The following is a 12,743-nucleotide window of genomic DNA, read 5'->3' as shown; positions in this document are numbered from 1 at the left end:
CAGCTTGCATACATTCATGCCAACTGGCTTTGTCATTCGGGACTGGTTATTTTTTTCGAAAGGAGCAGGGAAGGCTTTCCATTCTCATCCGCACAATCTCCTCCTCCGAGCACATGACACCGAGCCCGGGGAGGAGTGAAGAACGTGGTTTGAGAGACACAAAGCTTTTTTTTTTCACCTTCTCGGTGGAGGCCCAAGCCCCCATGGTCGAGCCTGAGCTGACTGAGGTGGGGGAACTGCACTCACTCACTGACTGGCAGGTCTCAGAGGCTTCTGAGGAGGCAGAGCTGGACGAATTCTGCTGGGTTTCGGAACAAAACAATACCGAAAAAAGGCACCACGACACAGCAAGGGGAAGAAAAGAGAAGACAAGCCAACAAAGGCGGGGGGGGGGGGGGAGCAAACCAATGAGGGACGTGAGACACACAAACACACAGGAGAAGGGAGGAGAGAAGCAAAGTGTTAGGGCTGAAGGGGGGGGAAATAATCTGTTATTCAACACAGCCCAAAAGCTTCCCAATGCTGATCAGTAACAAAGCAGGAGGACGAAAGCAACGGGAATCTGGACATCATCGTCATCATCATCACCCCTTCCTTCCTCACTGGGGAAACAAATATGGCAGCACAAGCTGACTCCTTGGGGCAGTGGCCTTTCCTGCGGAGCGGGTCCCACCCGGCTGAGCGCTGCATGCTCAGAGTCAGCCTTAGTTGGGGTAGTCAACCTGTAGTCCTCCAGATGTTCATGGACTACAATTCCCATGAGCCCCTGCCAGCAAATGCTGGCAGGGGCTCATGGGAATTGTAGTCCATGGACATCTGGAGGACCACAGGTTGACTACCCCTGAGTTAGAGGACCAAGAGGAAAGGGTGCCACCTATGCTCAAATTATGGAATTGCTATCAGTACAATGGCCACACGTGGTCAGCCGTCCTATTGAAGCTGCTGGGCTGAGGAAAAACCGCAGGGACACCTGTGGGCATAGCGAACGTGAGAACTGAAAATCCCCGTGGCTTTGTCAAGGGAGAACCACGTGCAGGATGACATTCCTGCTGCCTGGCGCACGTCGTGGATTTTCCGTCCAGGTTCTACTGTGTCCACGTGTATCCGTGGGAAGTGACTCAAAGATGCTTTTCAGGCCATGTGAACAGGACTCCTCAAAGGCGACCAAGAAAGAGATCCCAGCAGTCAGTCTGACTCCTGGATCAACCCCATGGACTCACCACCCCCCATTGCCCCCTTTTAACCGCCTTGTCTGTACAGCATCTCTCTCAAACCAACTTGTCACTATTGGAAATAAATAAATACATTTTTAGGGCTGGGAATCCTGGATGTTTCACAGGAGATAGAAATTAAGGTTGTCGCAAAAGGCTGGTCAGACACATGTTCCTAAAAAAATACCCCTACAGAAATGAAATCTAGGCTCTTGTGCTAAAAGCTGGATTCTCCTCCTTACCTCTCCCTAGACCAGAGTTGTGGGCTGGATGGGCTACTGGCCTGGTCCAACATGAACTCAAACCTCCTTTTCTATCTCATCTCCTGCAATCCCAGGGCACCAAGAGGTGAGTCACCCGTTCAACACATTTGCTCCTCCTGCTGCAGCGGACAGCCACACTCACACAGCAGGACACTACAAGCACACCCAACAACAACGCTAATAAAGTGCTCAGGCCGCAAATGGGCCGGTCGCTTTCGTCCAGGGCGTTACTGTCAGAAACAGCGTTTTGCTTTCAGGCACCGCACGTGGCATTGTGTGGGTTTCCTCCCTCACCCTCGGAGCACAACACCAAGGCAAGAACCCATCGGTTGTTTACAGGAAACACAAGACGTGTGACACATTCAACAGCTTCAGGGGAAATCTGGCAACACACTGCATGGGTCAATTAGTGCTTTTTGTGAGTAGTGAGAAATTCAAGCAAACACACACAAAAAAACAACAACCCCGGAGCTGCAAAACGGTCACTGGCACTGCCAGGCAGAGGTCGCCTTAAAAATATCGACGTATTATTTTAATCGGTCTGCAATGGCCTACTTCTTTTCGTCAGCCCAACAGTTAACCAAAGGCATGAATGTTTTCCACCAAGATAAAATGATTTCCGAGAACCAGCTTTCCCACTGAGGAGTGATTCCACATACCTTTCAGCCAAGGGCCACCTAGAAACTGGAGGACACCTAAATGGACCAACCCTGTGACTGTGGTGCTTTCAAAAAGTTTTAAAAACTTAACAGTGAGGGTGATCCCAGAGTTGGCTCTGTGTAGGGTGGTAAGGCCCCTCCTGGCAACCAGCAAGGGACGGAGGGGGGGGGAGGCAAGAACATGTACCAGGAGAAAGAGGAAGACCCAGGCCATGTTGTCGGTGTTGCTCAGGAAGTGATGTCACCACACTGCAACATCACTGCAGGGCTCTGGTATTTGAGCAAAAACTCTATGGCTGAGATGGCTTCTACCATAGAGCTTTTGCCCAAATACCAGAGCATCACCAGTGTGATGATGTCACTTTCAGTGTGGCGTCAGCAATGTGGCTTGAGCCTTCCTCTTTTTCCAGGTACGTCCCCCCTGCCAGTCAGCTGATCAGAAGTGGGAGGCAGGTCCTTGTGGCAGGGGACCACCTCCTCTATGGGGGGGGGGGCTGGCAACACTAGCTGTGTGCTAGGCTCCTTCATGCAAGCCAATTTACAGATAGACCACCATGTAAAAAACAAAAAAAGGAACCGCACAAGGGAACCGTCTGATGGTCTGAGCCACAGCACTCATTTCATTATGATAGGAGGTTGCTCTTGAGTGTTGCAGTCCAGCATGACAGTTGCTGCAGAGCACACAAGTTGAGTCGGGGAAATTTAGGCCGATCTCTTAAAAAAAAACCTTTTGTTAGTTGTGTGCAATAAATGTTAATATAATTTGATTATTTATATTTTGTGGACACCCAGCCTTTTGGGTCCTAATTACTAGGTTAGGTTTGTTGCTTTTTGGGGGGGGGGGGGGAGGTGTCACGCTATCCCGTTCCTGACTTTCTTTTGCAGCAGTTAAGAGTGTCAGACTAGGAATCGGAAGACCAAGGTTCGAATCCTCGCACTGTCATGGAAGTTTGCTGGGCGACCTTCAGCTGGCCGTTCCCTCTCTGCCTCGCAGGCTTGTGATCGTGAGGATAAAAGGGAAAGGGGCAACAATGCAAGCTGCTAAGCCAAGGTATAAAAACGGACTAAACAAATCCAACAAATTCAGAGTCCAGTAGCACCTTTAAGACCAACACAAATTTATTCAAGGCATGCAAGCGCTCGAAATTTCACACCTCGAATAAATCTTTGTTGGTCTTCAAGGTGCTACTGGGCTCTGAATTTGTTGTGCTGCTTCAGACCAACACGGCGACCCATCTGAATCTAAATAAATCCAATTCACGTCACTGCCATCTCATTCTCCTGCACGTGCGAACCTGGCCTTAAAACAGCTTCTGCCACTTGGCACAGCAATTAGGCAATGGGGAGGACCAAAGAGAGGACGCACACCACGCTCGCTCCTTGCCTCCAATTTTACGGCCGAGACGTTGTCCAGGACAATGAGGCGCCGGTGCCAACAGGACGGCCGCCAGACCTACCTGGTTGGGTGCTTCCGGAGGCATGGGGGACGGCGACTTGGACTGAAAAGCATCCTGGGACATGAATCCGGAGTCGTGCGAGGAGACGCTGGACAGCCTCATGGGCGCCTGCTGGGGCAGGTTGGAGCTGCGGTAGCGATAGTGTGAACTGGGTGAGTGAGAGTGCGAGCCGCTTGACCGGGAGTCACTACTGTTTACACTGTTCAGACTGCTGTGAGACACAAAAGGAAGAGAGAGGGGGGGGAACGGGGCAACGGGGAGAAAGGAGAAAACGAAAAGGGGGTCGGGGTTGGGGAAGAGACCAGCACAGTACAATTAACATTCCATGGTTCTCGGCGAGAGCATGCAGCATAAACTATAAAGGAAAGGAACCACGGGCAGCGATAAGGGGGAGGAGGCTGAAGGACCTGCAGTATCCTTTGCGACAAGGAGGAAAATGTTATTTAAGAAATGCGGAGTAGATTGAGGATTCGGCGTGTCGGGAGCCAGCCTGTAGAGCAGGGGTAGTCAAATTGCGGCCCTCCAGATGTCCATGAACTACAATTCCCAGGAGCCCCCTGCCAGCATTCGCTGGCAGGGGCTTCTGGGAATTGTAGTCCATGGACATCTGGAGGGCCGCAGTTTGACTACCCCTGCTGGAGAGGATGGGGAGGATTCAGAAGAGGAAGAGCCCAGAACCAGCCGGGAAGCCTCAAGCAGAGGGGGTAGTCAAATTGCGGCCCTCCAGATGTCCATGGACTACCATTCCCATGAGCTGCTGGCAGGGGCTCATGGGAATGGTAGTCCGTGGACATCTGGAGGGTCACAGTTTGACTACCCCTGCTCTAGGGCAACGGAGGCAAAAGCACAGGCAAGCCCAAAGTTGCCAAAGGAGGAGTCCTCAGCTGGCTGTGCCATCTTCCCGGTGGCTGGAGGACGTGTCTGATTCCTCACAGGATGAGGGCTGAAAGACCTGCCTGCCTGCATGAGTCTTCATAGGAGCTCTCTTTATCCCCTGGCCATCCTTATGTAAGGCTGAGGCACAGAGTGCTCAGCCTGGGTGCAACGAGTGGAACTGCTGCCCTGTCCGCCGTGCACCCAGGTTCCTGCCCAGTCGGATCTCTTGACCATGCCTGACTCTGGACTCACTGTGACCTTGACTTAGGCTGCCTAAGCAGGTGGTGATCTCCCACTCATTGGTGGTCTTCAAGCAGTGGCTGGGCAGATCCTGGATGCTTGAGGCTGATCCTGCATTGAGCAAGGAGGGTTGGACTCAATGACCTGTATAGCAGCCCTAGTTTGCTTAACTAGGGTTGGACTCAAGATGTTTGATACCTGAGATGGAAAACCTCCTGACAGCACCTCCACAAATGCTGATCCACCAGGAGACCTCCTACATATGCCCCACTGCAACACATGGGGATTGTGCCACACTCCCTGCTTCTATGGGGCTTGCACAAGAGAGCATACCGGTGGGTTGTGCTCCGTGGATCAGATCCCTATCCATCACCACAGCTCCTAAATTTATCTCCTCACTTTCTCTATAGCAATACCCTTTCCCTTGATGGAACCAAAATTTATTTCACAGTTTTAACTATCTACTCTGGACCAAACCAGAGGTGAGCTCATCTCCTACATTACGGGTATGCGCTTGAAACTAAAGAGGGATTCCAAACAAGGTCAAGGCACTGAGAAAAAATGGACCATTTCTCCCATAGACCATCTCCCATAAGGCTCTCTCCTCTCCTACTTGCAGACAACAGCAGTGTGCGAGGGGTAGTGGTGTATCAGCAACATGTGCCAGGGCAAGGAGTAACTTCTCCATAGACACCACCCCCAGCCTCCTCTTTAACATCTTACAAATAACACTCCCAGCACTGTAGGAGATCTGTTCAGAGACCTCTCACACAGGGCTGGCCAAACTGTGGTTCTCCAGATGTCCTTGAACTACAATTCCCATGGGGCTCAGTTTGGCCACACCTGGCACGATGGGAAGGGCGGAAGGAGCTTAGAGGCAGATGAGTTCTTCCACACCCTAAGGCTCTGCTACTGATATTTTGATGTCAACATGAGCAGGGTTAGACAACCTGTGGTCCTCCAGATGTCCATGGACCACAATTCCCATGAACCCCTGCCAGTGTTTTCTGGCAGGGGCTCATGGGAATTGTAGTCCATGGACATCTGGAGGACCACAGGTTGACTACCCCTGAACATAAGGACAGGACCATTAGCCATTTTCCTTTACTTTTCAGGATACTGCATTTTTTAAAAGGCCTATGCTTACTGCTATCAATACAGAAATATCTATAGATCTCCCGTCTATAGATACCATACATATGCATGCACAGAAAGCTAGATACGCAGGGGAAGCGCAAAGTCCTCGAAGATGGTGCTTCAGCAGGGGGGTTCAGCTCTCCAATCCATGAGAATCGGATGGCAAAGTTTTTAATTACGGGAAATGAAAGAGAGGAGAGGAAAAGGGGCAACAGAAGAGCACCAGAGGCTACAAAACAGCAAAGCAAAACGGAGGACTGACTTCCTTTTGCTGAAGAAAAGGAGAGAGGCAGAGTGCCTGCAGAGGGGCAGGGGAGGGGGGCAGAGAGGCATGCTACCCAAACTGTTTTTACCGGTGAGAAAACAGTTTCATGGAGGAGGAAGGACAAGGTGTCTGAGTGTTCCAGAACCCTCAAGCAAAAGGGAGGCCAACCAAGGCAGTGCTGAACAGTTGAGATCTCTTGTATTTTACAGCAAAAAAAAAAAAGTCTCATTCAAACAGTTTTCAAGAGAAACTGATGCATACAAAACAAAATTAAAGCTGCTATTTAAAAATACATATAAAGGAAAGATCACAAGGAATTCAGGTTCACAAAACCCACACTAATGCTCAATGCCCAACGACTGACCTATCTAGACACACCAGGTGCTATAAAGTTAAGGAAGCAGGAAACTGGATTGTATAAGGATGGATGGAAAATGAGTGGGGACCTGTAGACCACCCTGAACTTTCTAAAAGAAGAGCAGCCTTCCAGTGTAACAAATCATGCATGTGAAGCTTTTCTCATCCTAAAGCTGCATTTAGACTTGGCTGTCTCGGAAATGCCCTACTTAACTGATGTGCTTACCTGCAGACACTGGATTTCCTGGACATGGTGGTACTGGGAGAAGATGGAGGGGTTTGATAGGACCAACCATAATCAGAGCCTTTCAGATCTAGAATTACCTGGACAAGGAAGAAGAGAAAGAGCTGTACCCTGCTTTTTACTATTCAAAGGAGTCTCAAAGTGGCTTACAACTGCCTGCCCTTTCTCTCCCCATAACAGACACCTTGTGAGGGAGGTAATGCCAAGAGAGCTCTAACAGGACTGCTTTGTCAGAACTGTGACTAGCCCAAGTTGACCCAGCTGGCTTCATGTGGAGGTGTGGGGAATCAACCCCAGTTTCCAGATTAGAGTCTGCTGCTCTTAACGACGACAACCAAGCTGGATCTCCTACACTAGACAAAAAGGGTTTTTTATATATCCCTCTTTTCTCTATCCGAAGGAGTCCCAAAGTGGTTTACAAACACCTTTCCCTTCCTCTCCCCACAATCGATACCCTGTGAGGTAGTTGGGGCTGAGAGAGCTATGAGAGAACTGTTCTGCAAGAACTGCACTAAGAAAACTGTGACTATCCCAAGAGAACTGTGACTAGTCCAAGGTCACCCAGCTGGCTGCCTGAGGAGGAGTGGGGAAATCAAACCCAGTTCTCCAGATTAGAGTTTGCTGCTCTCCAACCACTACACCATGCTGGTTCTCAGGAGACGGCCTTGCACAATGATTACAACAGCACTTGGTCTGAAGGTAGCAGCTATCTGCCTCACCTTCCCTGCCACTAACAGAGGATTCCACTGAGCATATCTCACCCATCTAGCAACAGGAGGCCCCTCCGAGGCTGCAGTGAAAGGGGACAGGAGAGAAACTTGAGCTCTCTTGATGGAAATCCTTTCACCCAAGGAAATGTTCTACTGGGGGGTTTCCCAACCTTTTGGAAACTCTGGTTACTTTTGGAATTCTGGCATAGTATGGTTGGTGCAGCCACAAAACAGCTGACCGAGGAGGCGGAGCCAGACACAAAATGGCTCCTGCAGCTGTCAGTGTGAAGTTTCTTCTGCTATGATGGATAAGCAACCAAACCAGTGCTTGCACAGCCAATCAACTCTCCAATGGCTGCTCAGAAGCCTTGATGGATAAAGGCCCCTCTTGGCCCCGCCCACTTCCCAGAAACGGCATCCACGGAGACCAGATTGGAGGATCCGTGTTCTTAATATCCCCAGTGTTACAAATTTAAGGGTGTGCTCACAAATAATCACTATGCTTCAATCTGGAATGAGTCATTTGTGAACACTGATAAAGTGTAAAGATACAAAGCAGACTGGTAGCCTTTCAACATGTATTGTGGCCCCAAAGCTCTGCAGTAGATTTGAAAAATGTGAGAATAAACACACACAAATTCACGTGTCATTGACTGCATCATTTAGGTGGAATTATGCACATATATGGCCAGCTGAAATACATGGAACATCGGTGCATAACTAAACACTGGAAGACCTTCAAAACCTTTTCCAAACACATCTGAAATCTTGCCAGTAATTTCCCAGTGCTGTCCACCAAAATCCAAGTACAGATGGTCAAGGAAATTTCCCTCCATACTCCCCCCTCAAATGAACAGCCGCTGATCAGAAAACTCTACCATGCTCTTGTGCAGCTGGCATTCATTTCTGCAACACGTGTGTAGAACTTGCCAGTGGACTGCAACAATCTAAGCTAATGCATTTTGACCAGACAGGAGCCCAGCAGCCGCAACAAATAGAAGAAACTGGCCTCCTCAACTCGGCCGAACAAACCTGTTCACTTGATGGTGGCAGTTTGTGAGGGTCCATCGTGAGACTTTTCAGATCTTCTGATATGGTCTGTAGGTGGGTTATTTCTCCCAGCATTGATATTTCTTCCTCCTGGAAGATTGTTTTTTTTAATTCATCAAATTAGAAACAGAGAAACAGAACTAGAAGGGACTTCAAGGGTCATTCAGTGCAACCCCTTGCACAACACAGGAAATTAACACATGCACATACAAACAGTGACCCCCTGCTCTCCGCCCAGAGGAAGGCAAACAACCCCCAGGATCCTCAGACAAGCTGGCCTGGAAGAAAATTCCTTCATGACTCCAAAGTGGTGATGGGCATTACTCTAGACATGCAAGAAACAGCCCCGAGAGCCTCATCCCTTCCGGACCTTCCTCTTAGGATTGGTACTGCCCATTTTATTGGCTTTGATTGCCTTTTTTATTGGCTTCATCCAAACTGTATCTTACTGGTGTCTACCAAGAATAGACATAAATAGTTCTCTATGAGGCACTATTTATCAATTTTGAAAATAATTAGATACTAACAATGAGTTACAACAGGGGTGGCCAAACTGTGGCTCTCCAGATGACCATGGACTGCAACTGCCATGCTGGCAGAGGCTCATGGTAATCGTAGTCCATAGACATCTGGAGAGCCAGTTTGCCCACCCCTGACTTATAAGATGAGGTTGGGCTGACTAGGTGGATGTCAACTTCTGTTCTGTATTAAACTGATCTATGCTAGTTAATGATGTTTCAACGTGACTCCCCCAAAAAGAGGAGATGTAAAGGAATGAAAATGGTGCCATTCAGTAGTTCCCAACGTTCTGTTGTATGAGGACCCTTTTTTAACGTACAAGAATGTCATGGAATTTCCACATGACAGTAGCTGAACTATTAGAATCCGTTGATTGAGAAAATACATACGGATCAAAAAGATCAAAATAGCAAGGTTTTGTGTGCATATGGATTCATGAACCACTTGCAATACATCTGTGGCCCCCAGGAATCCCCAGCCTCACACACACCGGGTGGGAGCCACACTTGTAGCTTTCTGTCCAAACTTAGACTGATGTAGGAATGTGTCTCAATTATTAAAGAAGCTGGCATGGGGAAATAGGGAGTGATTTGAGGGCTGCCATTTTATTTTAGCTTTAAACGAAAATCTCTTAACCTATTATTTGCGAGCCACCTTGAACTGTGAGAAAAGGCAGGATATGAGTGGTTTAACAAATTAAAAACATAAAAATGCTTCTAATTCAGTTCAGATCATGCTTTATACTCTTTGCCAGTAAGTTATGCCTGTTCTTAGGGAAAACTGATTTTGGCTGTTAACTGGAGTTTCTCTATCATAGAATCATAGAATAGTAGAGTTGGAAGGGACCTCATGGGTCATCTAGTCCAACCCCCTGCACTGTGCAGGACACTCACATCCCAATCGCTCATCTACTGTAACCTGCCACTCCCTTGAGCCTTCAATGTTCAACTGCGTCTCGGATTAATCTCACGTTCACTCCAACTTAAAAAGAGAGGATGATGAAATCTGCTATGAGGACAGCACATCCCACTCTGCCAGCACACAACAGAAGGTCTTGAAATTGAACTCACAATGACAGGCCGCAGCATAGAAATGAAGGCGCAGAACCTTCCACGTTCTTCAATCAGGGCCTTCCTAACAGCCTGTTTCTCCGTTTCTTCAAGAAGCAGGTACTTGTCGTTCACATCTTGTAATGCGCTGTCCAGCTGAGGTTGGATGTCTCCTCTTCCTGTTCACAAAGGAGAAAAAGACAAGTAGATTCTTAGGCCCAAGCAAGTCTAGCAAATCCACCATGGTTGGTATACCATTTTGCACGCATCTGGAAGCCTGGTTCTCCTCCACAGTGTTGCAAACGCATCTGGGATGGCTTTCCGTTCTTTCTCTGGATTCAAGCAGGCCGATTCCCACCCCCAAAATCCAGTCCACTTCAAGCAAGCCCCCCCCTTCCCATTCAAGTCAATGCAAATGCCATGCCATGCCCTTCATAACAAAAAAGTTAATTGGAAAAGGAGATGGGGAAGGAAGGGAGAAGGTAGAATAGTTGCCCGTCATTCACCTAGCGAAGATAATTTTTTCTCTCTAAATAAGCAAGACAAAGATTGGAACTGTCCTCCATCTTTGCTTGTAACGTTCAGGCACAGGACAGAATGCATGTTGTTCTTGGGTACTTCATGGAGGGGCATGCAATGCTCCGTGAACTGACTGCGTATCTGTCTGATATGAAGATTCAGCAACATTCAATCATTTCTGGCAGAAACCGATCCAGAAGAGTTGCATGGAAAACCTGAAAGCAGCTGATTCAGGATCAAGCTGGCATGACAAATCCTGTGAATTTGCTCCTGGGATTATGCCAATCAACTAAGACGCTAAGAACTCTGGGAGATCCTCATTTAAATTTACATCATAAACAAGACTTCAGTGAGGTCTACCAAGGAACTTCACACACACGCACCTGCTCAAGAATAATCAACCATAAATCAAGCAAGTGCTACACATAATTCGGCAAACTTCCAAACACACACAGAGGACATTTATATTCAAATGTATGCACAAAAATCTATCTCCTGCCAAATTAATTCCAGCAATGGGGCCACTCCCATATCCCCCATCTCAAGCGTTGGTCAAATTTTCAGCTAAAATTTTAATCTTTAAGATGTACGTTGATATTGATGTTGACATGCTTCCCGGGAGAAGTTACTTTCAAAGAGGCATTGCTAATTGAAGCTAGCATGAAAGAGCAACTGACTTAAGCATTAAGGTACTCTTTGAAGATTTTCAGAGACCCACACAGTTAATATCTCCCAACACACAAACACATCCTCTAAGAGACATTGTCAATAAAACTATGAACGTTTATTTAAATATGGCTGAAGGTGACAGCTAATAAATGTCACACAGACCTGCGTACTTTTATTGTTTAGAATAATTGACAGCGTGACAATAATGCTTCACCAAGTCACAGTAATCTACATGGCTGACGGTTCAACACACTGAATGCCTTCATGTGTCCAAAGATCAGCTTATTCTTACCCCAATAGAAAATCTAGCAAAAGTCCTATTTTTAATTCCCTCGCTCCACACAAGAGTCCAAACTAATCCTATTCCATCTGAAACCCCAATTAAAAAAAAAAACCCTTCAATCATCAATCAACCAGATTACTAAAGAAGAAGCCCATTTACAGTTGGGTCAATAGCAGTGTCCAGAGCGTCACTGCATTTAGGGGCCCACCTGAGAACAGCTAGTGCCGCCATCTTGGTTCTTTCCACCCAACACCCACCCCAACATAGGCAGTAAGGGTTGTTTCTGACCTTATAAGGCCTTTGTGGGTAGTATCCCAAAAAGAAGCTATTTAAGACATTCTTAATTTATATACCACCCCACAGCCCCTGCAGGCAACATCTCCACTCCCCATCCTGAGGAACAGTAATAGAGCTGCTCCAAACAAGCAGCCTGTTCCCTCCCCAGGCCAGAAGGTGTGTCCCATTCAAGGCACTGCTGATTCCAGGTTTATTCCACATGAAGTCATGCCATCTCATACCCACTGGATGTTACTTACAGCCTCTCACACCAAAGGATGAAGCCAGGAACTCAGATTTCAAGAAGTGCCAGAAATCACCTGGCTACTCAAATGCAACTGTGCATGGCAGAAATTTATACGAGACGCCAATCCATTTTAATTACATCCTTAAACTTACTGCATGTGCTGAGACAAGCCACATGAGTGCAACTAGACGTTCACTGATGCAGAAACCCACAGGCAAGTTCAATCCCTGCTCAATGGAACGGGTGCCGGGAACCCTCCAGAGCACTGGACACTGGTGTGATTCTCCTAGACCAGCCATTCTCCCCCTGGGGGGCCTGGCACATTTGAAGGGGGCCACAGTTTGAGAAGTGTGGGGATGGGAGTATGAAGGGCCCTGGTAACTGAACTGACAAAATATCCTTTTTGTCACATATGACATGATTAATTGTGAGAAAATTTGTCCTTTGTTCAGGGAAACATGTAATCCATTCCTCTGTATGTGCTCGAACTGATGCATTTAAGAAAAAACAGCAACCAATGCACATGCTTTTCTTGGTCAAATGTTCTAAACTTTAATTTCCTACAGTCTTTTAGGAAGTTTCTTTGAGTTATGTCAGTAAGTTCAAGTTTTCTTGGTGTTCAATAATAAATGTTTTTCTGTCTATCTGTTCATACTGTCAGGTATCCTTGTTTGACGGGGCCCTAGAACCTGAGGAGAGCTCCCAAAAGGGC

The 12,743-nt window shown here is 47.5% G+C and overlaps 1 protein-coding gene across 13 annotated transcripts in view; it reads right to left on the bottom strand.

Annotated features, from left to right (window-relative positions):
- Window positions 1-12,743, bottom strand: part of MTSS1 (MTSS I-BAR domain containing 1) — a 142,848-nt gene that overhangs the window by 12,120 nt on the left and 117,985 nt on the right. For 5 of the 13 annotated variants that reach the window (XM_077351531.1, XM_077351526.1, XM_077351533.1 and 2 more), the window contains exons 7-11: window positions 10,059-10,216; window positions 8,452-8,559; window positions 6,692-6,789; window positions 3,591-3,801; window positions 179-301 (exon numbers count right to left, since the gene is read on the bottom strand). In XM_077351531.1, the coding sequence (XP_077207646.1) occupies window positions 179-301; window positions 3,591-3,801; window positions 6,692-6,789; window positions 8,452-8,559; window positions 10,059-10,216 (698 nt within the window). The remainder of the gene's footprint in view (window positions 1-178; window positions 302-3,590; window positions 3,802-6,691; window positions 6,790-8,451; window positions 8,560-10,058; window positions 10,217-12,743) is intronic. The other 8 variants (XM_077351527.1, XM_077351534.1, XM_077351537.1 and 5 more) reach the window with 4 other exon arrangements.

The sequence above is a fragment of the Paroedura picta genome, chromosome 9 (genome assembly GCF_049243985.1).
Source record: "Paroedura picta isolate Pp20150507F chromosome 9, Ppicta_v3.0, whole genome shotgun sequence".
Classification (NCBI taxonomy): Eukaryota; Metazoa; Chordata; class Lepidosauria; order Squamata; family Gekkonidae; genus Paroedura; species Paroedura picta.
The sequence above is the reverse complement of the archived record's forward strand: the minus strand, read 5'-3'. Positions and strand labels throughout refer to the sequence as shown.